The 25,615-nt window shown below is 41.5% G+C and overlaps 1 protein-coding gene across 4 annotated transcripts in view; it reads left to right on the forward strand.

Annotated features, from left to right (window-relative positions):
• Positions 1–17,154, forward strand: part of LOC109408817 (potassium channel subfamily T member 2) — a 564,841-nt gene extending 547,687 nt beyond the window's left edge. For all 4 annotated transcript variants that reach the window (XM_062854367.1, XM_062854368.1, XM_062854369.1 and 1 more), the window contains one exon: positions 9,680–17,154. In XM_062854367.1, the coding sequence (XP_062710351.1) occupies positions 9,680–9,997 (318 nt within the window). In that variant the 3' untranslated portion in view covers positions 9,998–17,154. The remainder of the gene's footprint in view (positions 1–9,679) is intronic.
• Positions 17,155–25,615: the final 8,461 nt, after the last annotated feature.

Below are 25,615 nucleotides of genomic sequence, written 5' to 3' on the forward strand. Positions count from 1 at the left end.
GCGGACGAAGTGTCTACGTCTTGGATTGATTGAAGCAGGGGGATGCTCTTCCAAATTTATTGTTCAACATTGCACTAGGAGGAGCGATTAGGAGGTCAGGCGTGCAGAGGAATGGCTTTATCATCACATGGTCGCACATGCTCCTCGGTTTTGCGGACGATGTTGATCTCATCGGCATCGATCGTAGGGCAGTGGAGGAAGCTTATGCTCCTCTGAAGAGAGGGACAGCGAGGATAGGCTTGACGGTTAACTCTACCGAAGACGAAGTACATGACAGCGGGTAGAGGCAGAAGCAGGCCTAGTGGTGTTAGTGCTGAGGTAGTGATTGATGGGGATGTGTTTGAAGTTGTTGAAGAATTTGTTTATCTTGGAATACTTGGGACATGTGACAATGACGTTTCCCTTGAAGTGCGTATTGCAGCTGCGAATATGGCATTTTACGGTTTGCGTAGCCAGCTTAGGTCCCGTAACAGGCAAACGCAAACAAAATTCGCTCTATATAAGACGCTGATTCTTCCGGTTGCCCTCTACGGTCACGAAGCGTGGATGTTAAAGGAGGTAGACCGAAAAGCTTTTGGAGTTTTAAAGCGCAAAGTGCTGCGGACAATTCTAGGTGGGAAACAAGAAAATTGAGTTTGGCGCAGACGCATGAATAACCAAGTGTACGAAGATGCGAATATTGTGAAACGTATAAAATACGGCAGACTTCAGTGGGCTGGACACGTAGGGCGAATGTCGGAAGAAAGAATAGCGAAACAATATTCAGCAGAGAACCCGGTAGAGGTAGGCGACTTCATGGGCAGTCGCGAACTCGCTGGCTGCACGCGGTTGAAAAAGATCTACGATCCCTACACGTTCGGGGAAACTGGAGGAACATTGCCCAAGACCGACGAAGATGGTGCTCTACTATACACTTGGCATTGGAGTAAAGTTACTCAGTAGCCAACAAGGTATCAAGGTATCAGGTGTGCTACATGGCGTCCGAGGGGGTTTAAGGTGGATTTTAGAGGCATTTCAGAAAGTTTCAGAGCATTTTCGGTGGGATTCAGAGGCGTTACGGAAGCGTTACGGGGGAGGTTTCGGGGGTTTCGGAGCCTCTCAGATGTGTTACATGGGATTCGAGGGAGTTTCTGGGGGATCTTGGAGGCATTTCAGGAATTTTCAGAAGATTTTTAGAGACCCTCTCACATATATTTTTAAACGCCCCTGTTATACTCTTTGATTTAAAGGTGTTCTTGAAACCCCCTAATATGACACTGACCTAAAATGCCTCGCTGCGCCCCTGAAATCTCCGTAATCCCATTGAAATGATCCTGAAATCATCATAATCAATTTGAAATGCCTCTGAAACCCTTTGGGCGCCTTCAATGGGGTCCATAACCCCCTGAAACTCATCTGAAAACTCTTTAAACGCTCCTGAAATGCTATCAAACGCCCCTTAAACCGGAAACTGTGCTCTAGTAACACCCTTAAGGACAAACGTAATGAAAACCCACTTCAACATTGCATCGAAACTTCAGACGCACAAATCTCAAGAAGCAAGCTTCAAACAACAATGTATTTCATTATTCTGTTCTTGCTCACTTGTAATTAGCTTAAAATCAAAAGCTCAGATGCACTGGTTTTGTTTACGAAGAGATTTGTGCCCTCGAAATCGTGAGTAGGTGCCAAAGTCGGCCATTGTAGCGGCCATTTTGGGATTCTAACAAGTCTGTCCTTAAAATGTTCCCGAAACAACCTGACACGCTCCTAAATAACTCTGAAATACCTTGAAATGACCCTCAAACTTCTTGCAACGCTCTGTGAAGGCTCCTGAGATTCCTTGAATTGCCCTTAAAACCCCTTGAAATGTCCCTGGAACCCCCTCCTCTCTCTCTCTCTCTCTCTCTCTCTCTCTCTCTCTCTCTCTCTCTCTCTCTCTCTCTCTCTCTCTCTCTCTCTCTCTCTCTCTCTCTCTCTCTCTCTCTCTCTCTCTCTCTCTCTCTCTCTCTCTCTCTCTCTCTCTCTCTCTCTCTCTCTCTCTCTCTCTCTCTCTCTCTCTCTCTCTCTTCTTGGCGTAACGTCCTCACTGGGACAAAGCCTGCTTCTCAGCTACAAACACCTACAAATTTTGACAGATAGCCCTTGGAAGGCTCCTCAAATCCCCTGAAACAACCCCTTTAACGCCATTGAAGCCCCTTGGAACCCCCGTTTTGGGGCATTCTGGGAATCTTCTGGAAACCCCCTTAGCCCCACCTCAAATGCCCAGGAGCAAGACCTGTTCTCGCGAACTAGAACTGAAAGTCCTCTAAGTGCAAATATTTTGCAGTTATCGCACCGCTATCCAGCAAACTGAAACGTTAACAGCCATGCCATGTTTTCGAACGTCTGCTGTATATAAGTTGATGTTAGTATTAGTATTTTTATTGAAAACTAGCTGTACCCGGCAAACTTTGTCTTGCCTGCTGCGTTTTTTGACGTTTCAAGTCGCCAGCTAAGTCCAAGTCTCCGCACAAAGTACATGAAAAATGAGTTTTCAAAAAGTTGAATTTGTTCTTGTTTTTGTTTTGGTTCATAAACCTTCCTTGGGTGAAAACTAACAGAACAAAACCAAGACGAGATGGTAGCATCCCAACTAACAATTGCAAGTCACAAACAAGCAAGCTTGCTGAATTGTTGCTTAATGGACAGCTGAACTAAAATTATGCTCTACACATTACTGTTTAAATGATTTTTCAATTGAGAAAGTAGTCAATGTTCGTCTTTTCTCTTTTATATTTAAGTCGAATAAAGTCAACCGGGTTAATCTGAAGCGGAATTTGTACAAGTAAGGTATATGTGATTTGTAGTGATGTAGGAACTATCAGGTTTGGTGGCTACGAGTAGACTGAATGTCTTTTTATTTTCATTCTCTTTTGAACCCGTTGGCTCAACTCCTCGGTTAGCCCGATTATTGTTACAAAGTGTTTCAGACCGCATTAGGGATGCTCAAATAGAATACAACAATTCTTCCCCCTTGGAGAGTTTAAGGAATAATTTGAACTTGAAATTAACACTATTACACAGAACATAGTACATACTACAAACTCATTTTTTAAACTGGTCCTGAAATTATTTCGCAAAACTATCTTGTGATACAAACACTTCCGACCGAATAACTTTTCATGTATCTCTTGAACCACTAAGTGTCGTGTGTTACTGAAGGTAGCCAGATGTCTGCAATCTATTTCGCCCTTTGGAGATTGTTTAAATTTGACCTTTCTAGATGGCGGCTCATCTTCTGAAGTGATCGTGTAGTCGTACTTCACATCCTTCAGCTTGTTTTGTAATGTATTCCTCATAACTGAACACTTTGGCCTTCGCCCTGCTGCCCTCTCTTGAAAGCATCCGCATCTGGACCGTATCCAACGTACCATTGTGTAAACATCCCATGCATGTATCTGTAAGAAATTAAGCACGTGAAATTTTATATCTGCTGAACCATTACGTTGACCATTAGGTCTATTCACTAAATTGTCAGTTGGTTCTACGAACATATTATCTGAAAATTCATCGTTCACTTGAACTATTTCCCATATAACACATACATTACTTGCCTTTGCAAACTTTAATGTCTTAACAATCAGAAGCCTTTGCCTTGATTTTGCACTTGTTTTACCTCCATAGGACTTGATCTGTACTTCCAAATTCAAAATAACATCTTTCGTCAATTTATCAGTTTTTTGTACACTCGTGTTGAACTCAAATGATAGCTCCAAATCCTTAGCTGTTCGTTCAACATGGCTGCTCAAATAAAAATTAAAAACATAATTATCCCACTCTGTATAAGGCAGAAGCAGTTCAATCTCTCCAAATATCACTAAACAATTCGTTACAAAGTAGGCCAATCGTTCCTTCTCATTTATGTTTTTCGCGTGATAAAAATATGCCAACTCACAGCACCCGCCGTCTTGCGCGCCATTGAAAGGGTCACCTTTGCAATTGGCCTCCCAAAAATAAAAAGTTTTGTAGTTGATCATTGTATTAAAACACCAAATGAAATCTGTCAAAATTTTACTATCACAGAACATTTTACCTCAAAAAGACAACTTTTGATTGCTGTTTCAACACATTCAAAACCTACAATAAAACTTACATCTGGACTTTTCCAACCTTATAAGATTAAAAAATGTTTTCTCAACGTAACCCTTTCTGTTATGAACACAGTAGCATTAAAAAGTTATGATTTAGCTATTTTCTGCGTCTAGTAAGGATGAGTAACTTTTTCTTTGTGTTGAGAATATTAGGTAATATCATAAATAATTACACAATCACTCACAAAAGTTTTGATGAGAAGATAACTTTTTTATCACCCTATTGTTTCTCACCACGCACAAAGCCAACAAAGGCTTTTATATTCCTGCAACCATCAACCAAGCCTTGATTTAATGCAGATGGCGAATGCTTTCTCCACACGCTGCCTCTGCTTTCTTCAGAATCTTCACTTTTTGCACTTGTGTATGATGGCCGATACTTACTCTCTCAGTTTATAATTGACCAAGGTGGGCAATTAGCTACACGCTTAGCCTGAGCTTTGTTATAAAGAATGTCGCAAGCTACTGCAACGATGTGGACTATTGACGAATTCTATTAAACCGCGACATACAAATTTTCCACTAAGTTTTTCTATAAGCACGCGTTAACATTCACTATAGTTTTTACTCGTCGACACTTTTATATTTTAGTCGAATAAAGTCAACCGGGTTAATCTGAAGCGGAATTTGTACAAGTAAGGTATATGTGATTTGTAGTGATGTAGGAACTATCAGGTTTGGTGGCTACGAGTAGACTGAATGTCTTTTTATTTTCATTCTCTTTTGAACCCGTTGGCTCAACTCCTCGGTTAGCCCGATTATTGTTACAAAGTGTTTCAGACCGCATTAGGGATGCTCAAATAGAATACAACATTCTCATCGGTATCAACAATGATAAATTTATACACTTTTCAAAAGTTTAACTAGAAATTTATTCGGCAAGCATTTATTCATTAACAAAAGAGTTTAACAAAACATTTGTCTGCATCTTTTTAAGCTGGTGTATCGATAAGCTTATGCTCCTGAACAATGTGTCAAATAAACGCCTTCAGACCGTCATAGCTTGACACGGAACTTTGTTCGGATTATGGGATAAATCATGGCTAAAACTGTTTAGACAACCAAATTATTAAAGAACCAATATTTTAAACGAATCACATAAAACAAAACAGAATAGAATTATCTAGTTTAACATTGAGTGCCAAGAGACGTAATCAACGTAAAAATTAGGCATCTATTTATTATTATTAGTCTGTAACAAGATATCTTGTACCTTCGAACTGCTGCGAAAAAAAATAATATAATGTTTCATCTTCCGCAGCAGTTCGATTGTACGAGACGCTTGGATCGATGCTGTCGTGTTTACTGTATATTGTTCCCACAGTCACCTAGATAACCAAACAGCATTCAGAAATCGACACATTTCAAGTACCCCTAAACATCCTTATGCACTATTTATTGAACATAATATCAAAATTCCATGACAACAGCATAAATAAAAAATGCTTAACGGATCTTCGACTGAGCATGAGCAGATTATCTGAACAAATGCTGTGAATGCACTTTTTCCAAGACCATACCGCACCATATATTGTCATACATTTTTGGAGATCGATATTTAATAATTAAAATAAAACATATTCATATCGCAATTAGTACGTCTGGAAACAATATCTTCAATATGGGCCAACACTTTTTGGCCGCATTCGATACAAGTTTTTTCACCTTGCGATAAAAATACTGACAGCGAAATCAGAATGGAAAACACGTGCTTTGGGCTGAACAGCTCCCAAGTAACACCGCTTGTTACATAACAGTTAAAAAGACACTTCTACAACTTATTCAGAAGTATTTTTCTTGTTTAATTGACTTGAAATTGAACACCTATATCATCAAAACAGCGCAAAAAATGGCGGCTTATAAAACATCTTACATGTTTCATAAGATGTATTCGAATACTCTTATAGTACTGAAAATGACGTCCTCAGTACGTGAAATTGGACACTTGTGTAGTTATTAGTTATAATCAAATAATTTGGCAGTATTAAAACTTGCAAAATCCTTTCATAAAACAAAAATTTTTATTAGTCGAAACTAAGTTGATTTCATGTAATATAACTTGGAGAATACACTTATATTACATACCATATGCAGATGTTGAGATTACGCTCATATTAAGTGGTATAACTAACTTTCATAACCAATTATGAAGAAAAACAAATGTGAAGCAAAAAACTGTTAGATTGTTTTTATTGATATAATTTTTTCAACCTGAAACATATTTTTTATCGATGGCTTCGATGGCTTTTCAAAACTAATCAGATACCTAATTCAGAAATGGGTGTTACTCAGTAATGACAGTGATATTTTGCATGCGGTTAAAAATTTATCGTGAAACCACCGTTTTTACTCACCCATAAATAAAGCGCCAGTGATTTAAATGGATAACGCCAGATATATCAACCAAATAATACTTTTTGTGAGGATGGATTGTAAACCTTCCAGAAAAAGCAATATGGCAGCTGATTTGAAATAGTTACAGTACCGTTCAAAGTGTTATAAACTGTTCTAATCACAATTTTATTTTATTGTGCGACCCAAGTTTAGAAGATTATTACTAATATTGCCTCCAATAAAATTCCATTATTCCATTATTAGCATTAAGTTTGCAAATCCTGTTTTAACGCAATAGTTACGTCCGCCTAAAATCAAAATCGTGTTAATGTTTGTGAACGGTACTGTAACGTGAATAATTTTACTGAAGGATTTGTCTATGTCATTATACGTTGATTAGAAAATTAGTTGAAATAACGGTCAAAATGCGTTATGACAGCAATCCATCGAAAAATTGTAGTTGTGCGTTACATGTACATTTATAATATGCCTAAAAACATTTCTACAACATACGCACATAAAAATACGAACTTCTGATTTGGGAACATCATTACAACATTCAAATAACTATACTATAACTTATTCTTTGGTGTGGCTAGATCTGTCAAATGTCAAAGTATTATTGTCAAGAATTGTGTTATTTACTTTTTTGTCAAAAATCTCGTCGGTTTTTTATAGTTTTTATGGGCTTTCTAGTACATGTTGCATGATCAGTGACGATTTTCCTGAACAACGCTTTCGGAATAATCGGAGAATACAAAGTAAGATAATGGTAAGGAAATTGGCTAGCAGCAAATGGACGCCCAGAATGGAGATAGAGAAGCTGGATGCTGAAGAATTTACGGAATTCGGTGGATGTAGATGTGTACTACAGGGCGGTGCCACTGCTAGTTCTTCATTTGGTGTCATTTCAAGGGAAAACAATATCAATATTTATGACACTCGAAGCCAAATAGTTTGCTGTAGTGCGATGGTTTCATGATGATGCGGATGAATAGCACTGCCTTTCTGGACTTTTGGAACAGAGAGCTGAGCGTACCGAAAGTTGTGTTTGTTGAATGTCAGAAGAGAAACTTGTTTTTTTTTGTGTTTTGATGTTCTAATAATGTTATATCATTATGTTATACATGATGAAACTGATGAACGAAGAACATTTATTTTGTATTGTTTGTAAATCATAAACATAATTAGAGCTTAAAAATAACACAAGATGTATTCTGAAACTCATATATGACATTTAAAAAACTTCTTTAGTACCGTTGATTTTAAAAGATGTTTTCTGTGTTACTTGGGCTGTTGAAGTATATGGCGTTGTTCAGTTGATTACCATGTGCTGTGCTAATTCACCACTGCTGAACACAAGTTCAGGAATGATCATTATTGAGTCATGGGAAGATTATGTTTTGCTTTGCGTGCTGCATCTCACCATCTCTAGGATGGCGCAGATAGGAAGGTATGCGGTTGTTCGTGAAAATAATTCAAATGTTATTCAACATTATGCTGAGTTAATCAGGCATAATGGTGCCTGTTAAATGAGTGATTGTTAGTTGGGATGTTAGTACACAACTTTTGTTCAGGTCAAAGAAGCAGTATTATGACACATTCTACTGTAACGTTACAACGTTCTAATGCCCTTTGGGGACAGATTCTTCACTATAGCTCGTAAATTCGACTGTAAACCCTCAAATATTTTTGCATATCGTCTACCCCCGTTGGTTTGAACGACACCTCATGCAAACCAACGGGGTTCATTTTTAATTTGAACTTCTAGTAACCCGGCGAACATCGAAAAACACACTGATGGCAACCCTTTTTGCTGTTTTGTTTGGATTCTGCGTTCCATTTCACTCCGTTCCCTGAGCAGAATGACAGTTGAACCGTTTTTAGTTTGAACGATGTGCAGATCAACGGGGGTCAAATTAAAAAGTGTTCAGATTAGATGTGGTCAAACCAACCCGGGGTAGACGGTATTCGAATACCTTATAAAATTTCCAATAAGTATTATCTGTTGAACAGTTAGTTTCCTTAAAGTATGTTTAGTTTTGGAAAAGTATGTTTAAAATGGGAATTAGTAGCGAGTCGTTACAACGTGGTTTTTGAGACACGATCAGATAGGCACATCGAGCCATGTTCAAAATTCGGTTTGAAACTGACTAAGTTGCAGCAACAAATACCCAAAATAGGTGCCCCTTCCCAAATGATTCCAGACCCCATGTAAACAAATAAGAGATTTTCACATGATGCACTGAATTTCGTTAAGGTGAAACATCAAAAATCCCATTGCAATTTTGCAAACTGCCTCTAAAGTTGCACAAATCTGACGAACGAAGAATCGAACCAAGCCGCACTTGTTAATCCTGGCTTTGCTCACTTGCAAAAAGAGGCAGCTTTTCGAAACCAAGCGCATTTGTTTACGAATTTTCAAGATTGGTGCTCTTGAAAACGTGAGTAGGGGTCCAAGTCGGCCATTGTAGCAGCCATATTTGTATCTCCTGATGTTTCTCCTTAAGGACAACTTGTATCACTCACCTTTGTGGATAATTCATGGATAAATACGCTGTTTTTTCTTGTTTCGGAAACGCTCAATGTACGAGTTGCTATGGGAAAAACGAACTTCCCTTTTGATTTTCTCCGTTCGTAGATTTTATTAGATACAGTGTTTGGTAAACTTAGGCTTGATTTGGCCTAACGACCTTCGGTCGAATGACCTGACACTGTTGCCATGGTTGCCGTTGGTTCACCGTCCCTCACATCTGGCCATCCAGATGTTCCCGTTCTTATCCCCGTGCCGAAAGAGATAGGTCTGCTGCTTTCGCTTCTGGTTGTTCTGCCGGGTTCCATGCTGCAGCATTACCACCCCCACTGCGTTCTTCATCTACTATTGTTATTATTAACTCTTTAATGTGAGGAATTTTAACTCCGTGCTGGTTCATTCCCGTTGCTTCTTCTATGTTTTTGCATGTGCAGGTTGGACAACTTGATGCCTCATTCCTGATCTTCGTTAAGTGTTCCTTACAAGGCGTTAGAATGGTATATCCGATCATATTCCAACGCCAAAATTGCGGTAACTGGCCAACAGACGTGGCAACGCGATAGTACATGCCATCATCTATGTGTTTCGATTTATAGACTAGTAGTAGTTCTGTAAGCAGTTCGATTCAATCTTCAAGCTTTAACTGTGAAGTCACACCCAAGTGCTATCACTAACAAACTATAACCTTCACCCCCCACAGGTAACTCCACCGGAGGAGCCGCTTCCGGTGATTGGCGTCCCGGTTCCAACGGGAAGCGGTGGCGGCATAAATCCTTCTAGTCTTGGGGCATCCGGTACCATGGGCGGCTCGACGCTCGGGCTAAGCTCCATCCCGGACTCATCGAATGGCAGCGGATGTGGTGGCGGCGGTGGCGGTGGAGGAGGTGGTACCGGCAACGGAAGCGGAGGCAACATCGGCGGCTCCAGCTCCAATCTGTCCAGCATGCAGAACGAGTCGTCCTCTGGCAGCGGCGGTCAGCAACAGCAACCCCATCACCTGCACGGTACGATAGTATGATATAACTTAATGTGGGGCCGTAGGCTCCGCTCAGCGGTGCGGAACAATAAGTGGATATAGAAGTAGCCTCAAACCCGTAGCAGCAGCAGCCGAAGATTCTAGCAGGATCAATCAACGAACTGAACAGGAACACCTCACCAATCAAGTAGGCACCACCACCCCCGGCACATAACAGGCTGACTGCTATAGGTTAAACACACGTTCCATCACTAGGAAGCAGCACCTTCACGCAGCATTCAAGCAGACGCAACTAGACCAGGAATCAAGTGGCGTAAATCGACGAAAGGCGGTTTGAAACTGGTGACATTCAATGAATGTGATTTAACATGTAGAAACAAACAAACAAACAAGTGATAGAAAGAAGCAAAAACGAGACGGCAAATCTCATGGGAACAAATCAAGCAGTTGACGGCCCTCCATAAAGGGCCGGCAAGGGAAGACGATGGAAGCAACGCGGCATCCGATACTGTATTGTACATAGTGCGAGCGAAGCAAACCATGACCCACGTCAGAACGATTAACAACCGTGCGCCCAACAACGGTGGGCGCGACCGGAGGATAAAGTATCGATACTGAAAGACGCTGATCCTCAGGAGGAGCGTCTGTGGGTGGTATGACAGACGTTATTGGAGTTTAGACTAATCTCTAGGAAAGGGGAGTCCATGTGTAATGAGAGGAGTGGAAATTCTAAATTCTAGGGGGATTGTTATTCAAGTGTTAAGTTTGTACATAATTGTTTGCAGGAGAGCATTTGGCTCTCGGACAAACACTTCTATTTGTATAAACAAATACAAAACTTGTTTAAGTGTAATCTTGTCTGATTTGAAGCTACCACTAGCGCGATCTGTCAGCCATTACTGGAAGCTCGACACTTTCACAGTTGTTGACCAGTGCCGTGAATCATCACCGTGCTAGTCACGTCGACGCTGATGAAAAACCAATTCTTCCCAAGATTTGCATCCATCTAATATTCTTTTATTGTTTCCTAATGAATCCTACATAGATTCGTTTCGGGCTTCCTTCCTAGATTCATCGTGGGATTCCTTTCGGGATTCTTTTAAAGACTCCTTAAAGATTCTTTTATCCATGTCTCTTTAGATTCTTTCAAGATTTACTCCCAAATTGTATCATGGATTGTTCTTGGGATTCCTTCTGGGATTTCAGCTTTCTCCTGTAGAAAACTCTAAGTATTTAAAGGTTTTCTCCACAGTTTTCTAGAGATTATCCCAGAAATTACTGTAGAAGTTTTTTATAGAACTTTTTCTGGATTCCTTCCGATATTATTTCATATAACTCGTTGAAAAATCTTCCAGGGATTCGTTTCGAAGGATTTCTTCTAAAAGTTTTTCAAAACATCTACCATGCATTGCTTCAGAATTTTTTTTTAAAATTCTCTCCGGAATTTTCGTTAGAGGATTCTACAGAAATTTCTTCAAATATTCCCCTTAAAAGTGGTCATGGGTTTTCTTGAAAAAAATTTTTTTTTTCAGGAATCCGTACGAGAATTCCTTCAGGAAACACTACTTTGCAGTATTTTTGAACTTGAATGTTCTTCAAACATTGCTCCTTGGATTACTTCGAAAGTTTCCCAAGGAATTTCTTCGCATATTGCTCCAAAGATTTTTTTTAGAAGTACTTCCTAAGATTTCTGCAGAAATTTTACTGAAGGTTTCTTCACAACCAAAAAGCTTTGCATCCAAATGGAATGATAGGTTCCAGCTGACACTTCAAGGGAGAGTCCGCTTTCTTAATCACGTAACATCTCAGCCTCAGATACTCAGGGCTTCTTTCAGAAACTCCTGCTGGGATTGCTTCGAGGGGATGATTTTTATCTTCAGAGATTTCTTCAGAATTTTAGGCATTTTTTTTTCAGAAATTTCAGCTAGGAATTTCTTCTAAACTTCTTCCGAAGAGTTTTTTTTTTTGAAATTCGGAAATTTGCTTCGGAAATTCTTCCCAAAGTTTCTCTAAAAATATTTGAGAAACTCCTTCAGTGTAGTACGCAGAAATTCCTACAATGATTTTTTTAATGTTTCTTGCGGTTTCATTAGAAATATCTCCTGAGATGTCTTTAGAAATCCCTGCAGAATTTGTTCGGATGTTTCTCCAGCGATTTTCAGCAGTTCTTCACACAAATTCCACGTAATTACAGAAGAATTCTTAAAGAAATCCACGAAGGAATTTCCAAGAAATCTCTGGAGGATTTTCTAAAGAAATCTCTTAAAAACTCCTGGAGATACCTTTTGAAACACCTTGATGAAATTTTTGAAATCTTTTTGCAGAAATTTTATGGAAACAAAATCCTAAAACAAGTTTTGCAGCAATTTCTGGGTGAATACCTAGGAAAATACCTGAAGAAGTACCTTTAAATGCTACCTTGATTCTCTGAAAAAAAAAACATTGGAGACATGAAGAGGAACTGTGCAGGTAATTCTAAAAAAAAGCTAGAGAAATATCTGGAGAGATTCCTGGATAAATCAGTAGAGAAAATTATTAAGAGATTTAAAAAAAATACTGTCTACAGAAATCTGCTGAAACAAGGATACTGTTGAAATTCTTGAAGAAATCCTTCAATAAATGTTTGAGGGATTCCAGGAGGATTGTCTGAAGAAATTCTTGTAAAAACTTCTGAAGATACCTCTGACAGGATTTCTCATACAATTTCTGAAGGAAATCCACATATTTGTACCAGGATTCCTCCAGAAGTTTTATGTGGGATTCCCAGGGAGTTCTTGATGATTCGCTGGAGTTCTTCCGAGAGTTTCTTTTGAGATTCCTCAAGAGATTCCATCTGTGATTCTTTCAAGAGCTCTTGCCAGGATTTTTCCAGGAAGTTCTCCCGAGATTCTTCCAGAGATTTATTTTCTGCGATTTCTTAAGGATCATCTTCTGAGATTACTTCACGAATTCCTAGAGTCCTTCATTCTCTAGGAATTCCATCCTATAGTCTCCTAAAAGTCCTCAGAATGTCTTCAGAAGTATTTTTTTTACTTCCAGATGGTATTCCTGGGAATTCCAGCAATTTTACGCGGAATTTCTTTCGGGATTCCTCCAAAAGTTCACTCGGGTATTGCTTCAGGAATTCTTTCCTCCGAGATTCCTTCAGAAACTTTTTCCAAAATTTAGTCAAGGATTCCTTCCAGAAATTCTATGCGAGATTCCTCCCGGAGTTCCTTCAGGGATTTCTTCAGGAATTCTTTATGAGATCCTTCCAGGAATCCTACAAGAAATTCTTTTTATTCGTTCTTGAGATTTTCCTGGAGCTCCTTCAGGGATTTTTTTTAGGAATTACTTCTGGGATTGCTTAAAACATTGCTTCCGGGATTTCTACAGTAATTCCACCGGGAACTTCTTTCGGAATTCCTCCAAGAACCTGTTCCGGGATTCTTTCAGGAACAAGTTCCAGGATTCATTCGGGAACTCCTCCTGGGACTCTTTCGGGAGCTCCATCAGCGATTCCTCCGGGATTTTTTTTTCTGGGCTTCTGTAAGGATTTGCTCCTGGAATTTATTCAGGAACACCTTCGTGCATTTCTTAAGAAACTTCTTCCGGAATTTATTTTGGAACTCTTTCTGGTATTCATTTTGAAGCTTTTTCCGGAAATTCTGCTGGAATTCTTTCAAAAAAACTGCTTTCAGAATTTCTCCAGGAAATCTTTTTAGGATTCATCTATGAACTCTTTTCTGGTTTCCTCCAAAAGTTTCGTTTGGAATTCCTGCATATCCTTCTGGAACTCCTCTCAAAGTTCATTCTTGAATTCTTTCAGCTGTTTCTGATGGAAAGCCTTCAAGAGTTTATTGGGGCTTATTTTAAGAAATTCTTCCAGCAGTTTTTTTTTCATAGAATTCCTCATGAAGTTTCTACAGGATTTCCTTGAGGGAATACTCCAGCAAGTTTCTTCTGGTTTTCCTCAGAAGCTATTAGGAAAATCTTGGAGGGAACTTCTGGAGGATTCCCCGAACTCCATGAGAAATTCCTCTCAGAACAAACTGCTGGAAGGACCTTAGAAGGAACTTTTGAAAGAACCCCAAACAGAATCTCAAAGATAGCTCCCTGAGCAATCACAGAAGGAAATCCTAGAGGGATCCTAGGAAAAAATGTGGAGAAATAACGGAAAGCATGCCTGGAAGAATCTCAAAAAAAATTGCTGGGGAAATAATTTCTGTAAAAAATTTGAAAGGAATTATCATAAAAATCCATGAACTCTTGAAATTACCTCAGAGGGCACTCCTCAAGCAATTCAGGAAAGAAACTCTGGAAGAATCTCGTTAGTACTTTCTGGAAGAGTCCTGGTAAGAGCTCTTGAAGCAATCCCAAACGGAACCTCTTTAGGAATCTCAGAAACTTTTGGAGGAACCCCAGAGGGAACTTCCGAAGGCATCCTAAACAAATTTCCTAGAGAATATCATTTAGTAGTCCTTGGGAATCCTTCAAGAAACTCCTGGAGGCGTCCTGGATCGAATTTGTGGAGAAACCGCGAAAGATTCCTGGGATTCTTGTAGAATCCCAAAAGTACCTCCTGGAGGTATGCCACCGTGCCGTCATCAAGCCATAAATCGGCACTTTGACATTTCTTGGCCTAGTTGTTTACAAAATTTTTGTAAGATTGAAAGCGAATGCCCTATAGGCCTAATCAGAAGACGTTTAAAATCAGCTGATTTTAAGAGCCTTTGACAGTTCTTCCATGAAAATGACAGTTCAGCGTTTGCGCCTTTGTTCGGCAGTTGTAAACAGTGGCATACACGATCTTGTCACCAGAAAAGGCCTATATAGAACTTTAGATGAAAATATCTGCCTCCCTGGGGGCTGCGAATAGAATCAATATGGTTGTCAAGATATCTCCGATCATCGCTGTCAAAATATCTCCATCGTGCTGTCACAGCTCCAACAGATACTGTTTTTATGCAATTCCACCTGACAGAAAAGTATTGCAACATCTGTTTCTCAAAACATTTCAAACAAAACATGACAAAGTGAACTGGAGCAAGGAATATTATAAAAATTGTTGTGATTGCATTGCAGTTAATTTTGCACCGACAATACATTAAAATTTCCACCGCAAGTTGGAAATGGATAAACTTCGAACAAGAGAACAACACTTTAGTCAGAGGGATTGATCATGTTTACCTTTTATGAACGGCGTCGCGACGGCGTGTTTGACCGAGGGTGTTGGCAGCATGAAAATTAAACGGTCACGCGTGTTTTCAAACCAAGCATCAGAAGTGTGTTGGTGTGCGTTAGCTAGCTTGAAAAAAAAACCGTTCCTATTCGCAGTACCCAGCTGCCTCCCTTTCACTTTTATTGAAATTTTATAAACAACAAGACCAGTAAATGTCAAAATGCAGTACAAAATCAAAACAATGCAACTCCCTGTTGCTGTGAATGGAAAATACCCCTGAACTGGTAAAGCACTCTGTTTCATTGCACATGGCATCTTATCGCCTCTGTAAATATGTAAATAGTAAATATAGAGCTGTTTAAGGCAGATATAAACAAAACAAAACATCAACATGTAGATATACAAATCGGCTTGCATACGAACCGAATCCTCTCCAAGTTCTTTTCCCATGGATATCAAACCAAGTGCAAAACTTACAAAATAAATGAAAAAAAAACCTACCAAGTGGTCCAAAGTAGCATCTTGTTTTTATAAATTCAAAACAATTTATGACGATCAACGATAGAAGAGCATTACCAGTAGCATTACTAAAGGAAAAATCTTTCACTATGACCTCCTTTGATAGCGTGTTGTCATTGACGGCAGCAGTAGTTCGAAAGTGAACCAAAAAAAAAAAAGTCACGCCAAGCGTTCACCGATTGTTAAACTATTTTCAGAAACTTTATTGCTACCACATGTTAGAAATTTGTACCAAAATTTAACCCAAAACCACAGACTGTTTGTTATTCACGATTTTAACTCGACTGTTTTCCTTCCGCCCCGCCACGAATGGGCGCTAACTTCTAATAAACCGTACTCCAACGTTTGATTATTCTAAAAACAAAGTTATTCCTCTCTCGTATTTTGTACGAAAGTTGTAATCCGTAGGGTCTAAAAACTGTCAGAAGTTGTTCAACAATGTAAATAGTGACGTAGGGTTTTGTACTTAGTGAATTGAACTGAAGTTGATGAAGCCAATCGGGAAAATTTGTTTCATTTTTTTTACTATTTTCTAACAACAATCACGGATCGTTGTAAGAATTACAATCTCACACAAAACAAAAACAAACGCTTTGGTATACTGTAAACGCTTTACATAAACATTAGTAGTGGTAGAGAGTAACAATGGGAACGCGTCCGGTTCGGTTCCACCGTTCCAGATTGGAGATATATCACGTTGTTAGAATGACAGAAGAAGAATCAGAAGTAAAACAGATAAAACTTACTAATAGGTAGATAAATTTAGAGCGAACCATCCCATTGACTCCTTAAGAAGGTACTCTTTTCCATTTTTGTAGCATTAGTAACTCACTAGCGAGACATAAAACACTGTTAAAACACAAGAAAAACTCGAAGGAAACAAAGAAACTATAAAAGGCCTTAGAAATGAAAAAAACTAAAACAAAAGTTACAGAAGCAACTCAACAGAAATGAACAACACTCAAGCGAGAAACCGGAAACGTAAATGGAGATTCTGTTTTGTAAAGTTTTATAGACATCAACCAATCATAATTCTTGCACAATTCTAACGATTGAACCACGGACGAACACCTGGACCATACGATCCTCGAAACACTTCTTGAAAACGAATAAAAACGACCCGATCGCCGCTGGTTGTCAAGGGGATCGATGGAAATAAGACATGCCAGCGTCCGTTTGTCTGTGGTTCGTCATCATGTTGCTCAGATGCACCACAGGCCATTGTTCCGTTTGTCATTTTACGTCCGAACATAAAAAAAACCTATTTCAAAGCAAACGAAAAATATCACGCTCAGCCACTCGCTTTCACAGACAGATGGCAGCACCACATGAAATCATCACGCACCCGATTCAGTTTCCTATATAGGCATTTAGGCACGAGAACAGTGGGACAGTGTAAACAAACTGTTGACCAGGATGACCAGAATCATGAATAGGAAGCGCTTTCATTTGGGGGGAAAACTGAATAAAAATGTAACAAACGAGAAATCATGTAATTTCTTGATTCTTATGATCGAAATACGGGGATGTTGTCTATGCTTGGATGCTAATATATCACAGCCCCTTCGATTGAGCACGGAAGAGTAGTTAAAGCCCTAAGTCCATTGAGGATCACCGGAGTGAATCTTTTTCGACCGCAATTTGGTTTTCATTGCCACAATGGGTTCAGAGCCGTATGTACGAAGACAAAAATGCTTGTATCAACCCCACTAGAAGCACATATCAAGATCATGACAAAACTATATCAACTGTTGTTATAAATAATGATAGTTATAAGGATATATCCATGTGAATATCCATAACAAAACTATATTAACATTTGTTTTACTAACAAAATTATAACAAAACTTGTTTCATTTATTCAAACAGATGTATAACAACTATTATGCATTATAATATAATTCTCTTCAATATAATTCCGTAACACGTTTATTGAAAGCTTTGTTTTAAAACAGAACTTGTTATAATTTTGTTATGAGTTCGCAAGTTTAGTCGAACAAAATTTGTTATAATCTTGTTGTAATTATAGCTCAACTTGTTATATTTCTGTTTTATTTGGAACGAGTTTTGTTTGATTTTTTTGTTATTTTAACTACTAACGGTACATGTTTTATAACAAACGGTCTTTATGATAATCATTGTAACAAAATAACACAGCTTGTAATAATTTTGTTCTTCCCATCTAGTTAGGAAACCTTATGTTTTAGATACATGGTGGAAAGTTTCTCCTTATTTTTGGATCCATTTTCTCATCATTGTAAAACTAGGGTGGTCCCTCTAGTATTGCTGATCCAAACATCTGCTTTGCAATAGTTTCATAAACGTTCACAAAATGTTCTACAAAGTTGTAGAGGAAATTATTTGGAGCAAGTTTGCCGAAAAAACTATTATTCTATCGCTTATTATTCCAAACTTATTTTTTTAAAGAATCATGTTAGGGTGATGCATGAAATTCACTTTTTTTCATATTTTCTTTTTTCATTCGTTTCCGAGCACTATTAGAAGGACGCATTTTTCCAAAGAGCTCAATGTTCAGTTTTTCATAGTTAAAAAGATATAAGCATTATTAAAAAAAAAAACTTTCGTCAAATTGGTTCTCAATCACCACATTGCATTAAAATGATAGCACTCTGTTCTATTAATGACGAAGGAATTGTGGGTACCTTTTTTGTTTTAAGCTTTTTATAAAATTTTATAAATACGATTTTTTTCATATATTTTTTTTAATTTTCGAAAATAAAAAATTGAAAATAAATCATGGAAAATCAGTTGTAACTCTGAAAATCGATGAGATACAAACTTGGCATCTTATACAAAATTGTGTGTTTTTGGATGCTCTAAGGGGCGATTTCTTCCCCCTGGCTTAAGCGTTAAGCCAGGTTTAACTGTATGGGTAAGCCTGCCTTACCGGTTAAGCCGAGGTGAAGAAATCGACCCTAAAAGTGCTAAGAACAAAGTATTGCGAAAAAACAATGCGTAAAACTATATAGCATAAAAACAGATTTCTTTTTAACTATGAAAGATAGAACATTGATCTCTTTGGAAAATAAATGCATCGTTCTAAAAGTGCTCGGAACAAAGTTTTCACGAGAAACGAATGAAAAGATTTTTTTTGTAAAAAAAAACTGAAGTTTGTGGATCACGGAGACAAATTTCGTTCGTTTGAAACAAAACTATTCATGTTTATTCGGTAAACTGATAAAATTTTTAAAACCAAAATTTTTTAAACTAATTCTATTACATATTGATTTCTACAATACCAATTGAGGAGCCCCCCGTTCCACCGTCGAGAACATAAAAAAAACCCACAAGTTCCAGCTGCCACTCCAAACAAGATTTCCTCCTGCAAAAAAAAATCATGTTTCACCGAAATCCCGTTTTTTTTCGGGAGTGTATGTTATCTACATGGTGTTGGCATTGGAAATGCCGCGCGGGAGGTGGTTTTTTTCAGCGAAGAAAATGAAATTTAATGGGAAAACAAATATTTCCGCCAACCTGCCGCAAAAAAAAAAAAAAACAATTTTTTACATTTGTTTCAAACATGGATTGCATTCGCTTGATTCAAACAGTTTTATTTTTGTTGCCTGAACAAATTGACAATTTATTTGAATTTACCTCAAATATTTTTGATTTTACCAATTTTTTTTCTACGTGATCATTCTAACATGATTCTTTTGAAAAATATATATAAGTTAGGAACAATAAGAGATAGAATAATGGTTTTTCGGCAAGCTTGTCCAAAATGAGTTCTTCAACAACTTTGTAGAACATTTTGTAAACGTACATAACACTACCAAAAGCAAATGTTTGGTTCAGCTAAACTAGAAGGGCCACTCTAATATTACAATGTTGAGAAAAAAGGGCGAAATATAAGAAGAAACTTTCCCAAAGGCACCATGTATCTAAAACATAAGGTTTAGGCACAAACAGTTTTGTCTTGACAAATACGGCTCTGGACCCATTATGCATTGCATTGATGAGTTCAGCTCTGCTACTATGTATCCTTACTACTCTGGAGAACAGACCCTCAGAAATTATTCTATTTAACATTGCATTGTTACCGTTTGTAACAATTAGTTCTTTTTGGTCACCATACCACAAGTTTCCCGAATATTCCTCCGGTGTATGCCCCTGTCTGTCTGTCTGTCTGTCTGTCTGTCTGTCTGTCTGTCTGTCTGTCTGTCTGTCTGTCTGTCTGTCTGTCTGTCTGTCTGTCTGTCTGTCTGTCTGTCTGTCTGTCTGTCTGTCTGTCTGTCTGTCTGTCTGTCTGTCTGTCTGTCTGTCTGTCTGTCTGTCTGTCTGTCTGTCTGTCTGTCTGTCTGTCTGTCTGTCTGTCTGTCTGTCTGTCTGTCTGTCTGTCTGTCTGTCTGTCTGTCTGTCTGTCTGTCTGTCTGTCTGTCTGTCTGTCTGTCTGTCTGTCTGTCTGTCTGTCTGTCTGTCTGTCTGTCTGTCTGTCTGTCTGTCTGTCTGTCTGTCTGTCTGTCTGTCTGTCTGTCTGTCTGTCTGTCTGTCTGTCTGTCTGTCTGTCTGTCTGTCTGTCTGTCTGTCTGTCTGTCTGTCTGTCTGTCTGTCTGTCTGTCTGTCTGTCTGTCTGTCTGTCTGTCTGTCTGTCTGTCTGTCTGTCTGTCTGTCTGTCTGTCTGTCTGTCTGTCTGTCTGTCTGTCTGTCTGTCTGTCTGTCTGTCTGTCTGTCTGTCTGTCTGTCTGTCTGTCTGTCTGTCTGTCTGTCTGTCTGTCTGTCTGTCTGTCTGTCTGTCTGTCTGTCTGTCTGTCTGTCTGTCTGTCTGTCTGTCTGTCTGTCTGTCTGTCTGTCTGTCTGTCTGTCTGTCTGTCTGTCTGTCTGTCTGTCTGTCTGTCTGTCTGTCTGTCTGTCTGTCTGTCTGTCTGTCTGTCTGTCTGTCTGTCTGTCTGTCTGTCTGTCTGTCTGTCTGTCTGTCTGTCTGTCTGTCTGTCTGTCTGTCTGTCTGTCTGTCTGTCTGTCTGTCTGTCTGTCTGTCTGTCTGTCTGTCTGTCTGTCTGTCTGTCTGTCTGTCTGTCTGTCTGTCTGTCTGTCTGTCTGTCTGTCTGTCTGTCTGTCTGTCTGTCTGTCTGTCTGTCTGTCTGTCTGTCTGTCTGTCTGTCTGTCTGTCTGTCTGTCTGTCTGTCTGTCTGTCTGTCTGTCTGTCTGTCTGTCTGTCTGTCTGTCTGTCTGTCTGTCTGTCTGTCTGTCTGTCTGTCTGTCTGTCTGTCTGTCTGTCTGTCTGTCTGTCTGTCTGTCTGTCTGTCTGTCTGTCTGTCTGTCTGTCTGTCTGTCTGTCTGTCTGTCTGTCTGTCTGTCTGTCTGTCTGTCTGTCTGTCTGTCTGTCTGTCTGTCTGTCTGTCTGTCTGTCTGTCTGTCTGTCTGTTTTTTTTTTTTTTTTTTTTTTTTTTTTTTTTTTTTTTTTTTTTTTTTTTTTTTTTTTTTTTTTTTTTTTTTTTTTTTCCTCCCAACCTCCCCAGCAGAGAAAACCGATTGGAAAAACTCTGCTACACCTTGATGCCTCGATCCCCCTGGTACCACTGATATGCGACTGCTTCAGGGGGGGCAATGCGCTCATGCGCTCTTCTGCTACTGTGCTCATGCACTTTTTGTCGCTCCTAATCTATACTCATACACGTCTCGTATTTTGCTTACTCCGGTTGGTGTTGGCTCGCCATTAAGCGGACAACATGCTTAGTTTCAAATTTGTTATTCTACACGTTCTAATGTTAGTACCTAACATCGCCATTCAGCGACACATAGGTACACATACACACAATTTGTTATTCTAATACCACGCAAGGCATTCGGATCCTACTAACTTGCTCCGAACGGTGTCCTCCCCGTGCCGCCGTTGCGCCATTAAGCACTCCAGCTTTCCGCGCACGACTCGTGTAGTCCCCGACGGTGGATCTACCCTACGCCGACAAAGAGTTCCCCGGCAGTGGAACATCTTCCGAAACCGTTTCTTCCCAGACAGGTGCCGAGGTCTCTCCTGCGATTCCGGTTGGAGACTGGCTTCCGGTTCACAGGCGCCCCGACGACCAAATTCCGGTGCTTCTTCGCGATAGACTCGGTCTAGTCCCCGGCGGTGGCCCTAGCCTACTCCGACGGAGAAAAACCCCGGCGGTGGAAGTTCTCCCGATACCGATGTTTCTATCCCGACCAGTAAGGTGCCGAAGTCGGTCCGGCGATTCCGGTTGGTGGTGGACTTCCGGTTCACCGGCGCTCCGACGACCAAAAACCGGTGCCACGTTACGGACGACTCAGTCATGTCCCCGGCGGTGGATCATGCCTACCCGGATCGCGTTCCGCCGCTCTCTGGTCTTCGCGCCACTTCCTCTGCAGCGCGGACAGCATCCTCGTTACTGCTCTGTCGACAGCGATCCACGTGTTTTCATCGCGACACATCTCTTCGACAATGTTGTCGACTGTCACTCCGCCCAGCAAGACGCGAATTTCTTCGAACCTGGGGCATTCGAAAACGACATGTTCCGGTGACTCCTCCACGTTAACACACTCCGGGCAAAAGGGCGAAAGAGCATGCCCAAACCGGTGCAGGTACTTCCTGAAGCAGCCATGGCCGGACAGGAACTGCGTCAGATGGAAGTTCACCTCCCCATGCTTCCTATTCACCCACGCTGACACGCTAGGGATAAGCCGGTGAGTCCACCTGCCATTCGCCGAATTGTCCCACTCTTGCTGCCATTTAGCCAACGAGTTCGCTCTGACGATATCTCTTACGCTCCTGGTACTTCTGCGTTGGTAGCATTCCACGTCTTCGGCGATGGTGATGCAAATGGGCATCATTCCCGCGATAACACATACTGCCTCCGTCGAAATGGTTCTGTACGCGCTGGCGACCCGAGTGGCCATGAGTCGGAATGCGCTGTCTAGCGCTCTTCGATTCCGCTTCGTACTCAGTGCTTCCGCCCATGCTGGGGCACCATACCTGAGTATTGAGCCTGCTACGCTCGCCAGAAGACGCCTCTTACTACTTCGTGGTCCCCCGACGTTCGGCATGATCGTCGCTATAGCATTGACAGCCTTCGCTGCCTTTCCGCAGGCGTAGTCAACGTGCTCCTTGAAGTTAAGTCGATCATCGACCTTCACTCCTAGATGCTTCAAAGCTCGTTTCGATGTGATAACATGCTCTCCGACTACGATCTCCATCGTTTGGACTGCTTTACAGTTGCTGACCAGAAGCACCTCCGTTTTGTGATGGGCAATCTGTAGCTTGACCCCAGTCATCCATCTTTCAACAGTGGACATTGATTCCGTCGCCAGCATTTCAACTTCTTCAAGAGTCTCTCCCATTACCGTCAACACGACGTCGTCTGCGAAGCCCACAATGACGACTCCTTTGGGAAGTTTTAACGACAGTACGCCGTTGTACATGGCATTCCAGAGTGTTGGGCCTAGTATGGACCCTTGTGGAACACCTGCCGTTACTTCTATAGACCTCTGCCCTTCGTTGGTCTCGTACACCAGTACCCTGTTCTGGAAGTAGCTCCGTAAAATCTGGCATAGATAATCGGGAACCCGCATACTGTGTAGCGCTACGGCGATAGCCTCCCAGCTGGCACTATTAAACGCATTTTTGACGTCTATCGTTACCACAGCGCAGAATCGATCACCTCTCCGTTTTTTCTTGGACGCCTTCTGGGCATTCTCGATGACTACCCGAATCGCATCCACCGTCGATTTTCCCTTGCGGAATCCGAATTGCATCGCTGACAGTCCCCTCTCACTTTCGACGTATTCTGTCAACCTGTTAAGGATGACCTTCTCTAACAGTTTTCCTAGGGTATCCAGCAGGCAGATCGGTCTATACGATCCTGGGTCCCCCGGCGGCTTTCCTGGTTTCGGTAGAAGCACCAACTTTTGAACCTTCCAACCGTTTGGGAAGTAGCCTTCATCCAGGCATTTTTGGAGCACCATCCTGATCATGTCCGGAAACGCCAATATCGCCGTTCTAACTGCTACGTTCGGGATCCCATCCGGACCGGGAGCTTTCCCGATCTTGAGCCCCTTCGCAATTACCAGCAACTCTGCATTGGATATCCGAGCACCTTCGTTGGATTCTTCTGCATTCTCTGCGTATGGTGTGGGAGGCCAAAACGTTGGGCCATGGTGCGGAAAAAGACCTTCCACGATCCTCCTTAGTTTGTCCGGGCACATTTCCACGGGTACTGCTGGACCTTTGAGCTTCGATACCACGATTCGGTACGCGTTGCCCCAGGGGTTGGCGTCGGCTTCTCGACACAACTCTTTGTAGCAGTTCGACTTACTCAGCCTTATCTCGCGTTTAAGAGCGGCTCGAGCTCCCCGAAAAACGGTTCGCCTTGCTTCTCTCTCAGCTTCATTTCTGGCCCTCTGGAAGCGTCTCCTAGCACGGAGGCAAGCAGCACGGAGGGTACTGATCGTCGCGTTCCACCAATACGCTGGTCGTCTTCTATTTCTGGGCTCTATCTTCCTCGGCATTGCTATGTCGCATGCCGTAACAATCGCTTCCGTTAGTTCACCTGCATCAAGGGTTGCACCGCCGTATGGCCGCAGCGCCTCGACAAAGACTTCCTTGTCGAACTCTTTTGTCTTCCACCTTCGTTCGCATGTTCGCGTTCTCCTCGTCGAAGTAGAGGCTCGCCGGCCAATACTGTAGAGGATCGCCTGGTGATCACTGTTGGAATATTCCTCGCTGACTCTCCAGTTCATGTCTTCCGTAAGCGACGGACTACAGAACGTAACATCGATGATGGATTCACGGCCGTCTCTGCGGAATGTGCTGGCCATACCATCGTTGCAAAGCCTCACATCCAGCTTCGCCAGGGCTTCCAGTAGGCTGTACCCCCTAGCATTGGTGAGCCTACTACCCCATTCCACGGCCCAGGCGTTGAAATCTCCTCCGATGACTACCGGCTTCCGCCCGACCAGCGTGTCCGTGAGTGCATCCAACATCCTGTTGTACTCTTCATCTGACCACCTTGGAGGTGCATAGCAACTGCAAACGAAGACTCCATTAATTTTGGCAACCACAAAGCCTTCGTACGAACACTCGATCACTTCTTCAATGGGGAATCTACCCATCACCTGTATGGCCGCTATCTGGGATCTGTCCGTCACCCAATTGCCGTTCTCAGGGGGCACCCGATACGGCTCTGCGATGATTGCAACATCGCACTTAGTCTCTGTTGTCGACTGCCACAACAGTTGCTGTGCGACGTCGCAGTGATTGAGGTTGATTTGGGTTATCTCAATCATTGTTGACCTGCCATCGCCTTTTTATAGGCCGGGCACTTAAAGCCTCCCGTCTTATGGTCGTTTCCGTTCTCCGGCTTACACAGCATGCACTTGGGTTGGCTCGTGCAGTCCCGAGCAACGTGGCCGTTTCCACCGCAACTCCAGCATCGTCCGGACCTGTCGGGGCCCTTGCAATTTCTCGCCTGATGACCAAATTCCATGCATTTAAAGCATCGCTCCATTTGTTTGGTGGCTCGGGGAGCCAGTCGCAACGAGCACTCCGCCCATCGAATTTTTACCTTGCCAGTTGCTACCAGCTTATTGGCAATATCCACAGGCAATCGGATTGCCGCCGTCTGAGTGCCTCCATACGACTTCCTTATCCGAATCACCATCGGTCCTTCGACGTTGCACTGCTCCTTCAATGCGCGTTTCAGATCATCTTCTGTCGTGATCTCGTCCAGATCCTTGACTTCAACCACCGCTTCCTGTGATAAGGCTCTCACATTGGCCTCGTTCTCCAGCGATTTGGCAACGAGCTCCCTGAACGCCGAGCTCTTAACCGTCGGATCCTTCTTGAGCTCGAACAGCATCTCTCCTTTTTGAGTGCGTCTGGTCTTCACTACGTTTTCGCCCAACACCTTCAAATCCGGGTCCTCCTGCAGTTTCCTAAGCAGAGCAGCGTACGTCGTCTTGTCCTTCGCCTCAACGATCAATGCATCGCCCTTCTTCCTCTCCCTAGG

Source organism: Aedes albopictus, chromosome 2, assembly GCF_035046485.1.
Source record: "Aedes albopictus strain Foshan chromosome 2, AalbF5, whole genome shotgun sequence".
NCBI classification, from domain to species: domain Eukaryota; kingdom Metazoa; phylum Arthropoda; class Insecta; order Diptera; family Culicidae; genus Aedes; species Aedes albopictus.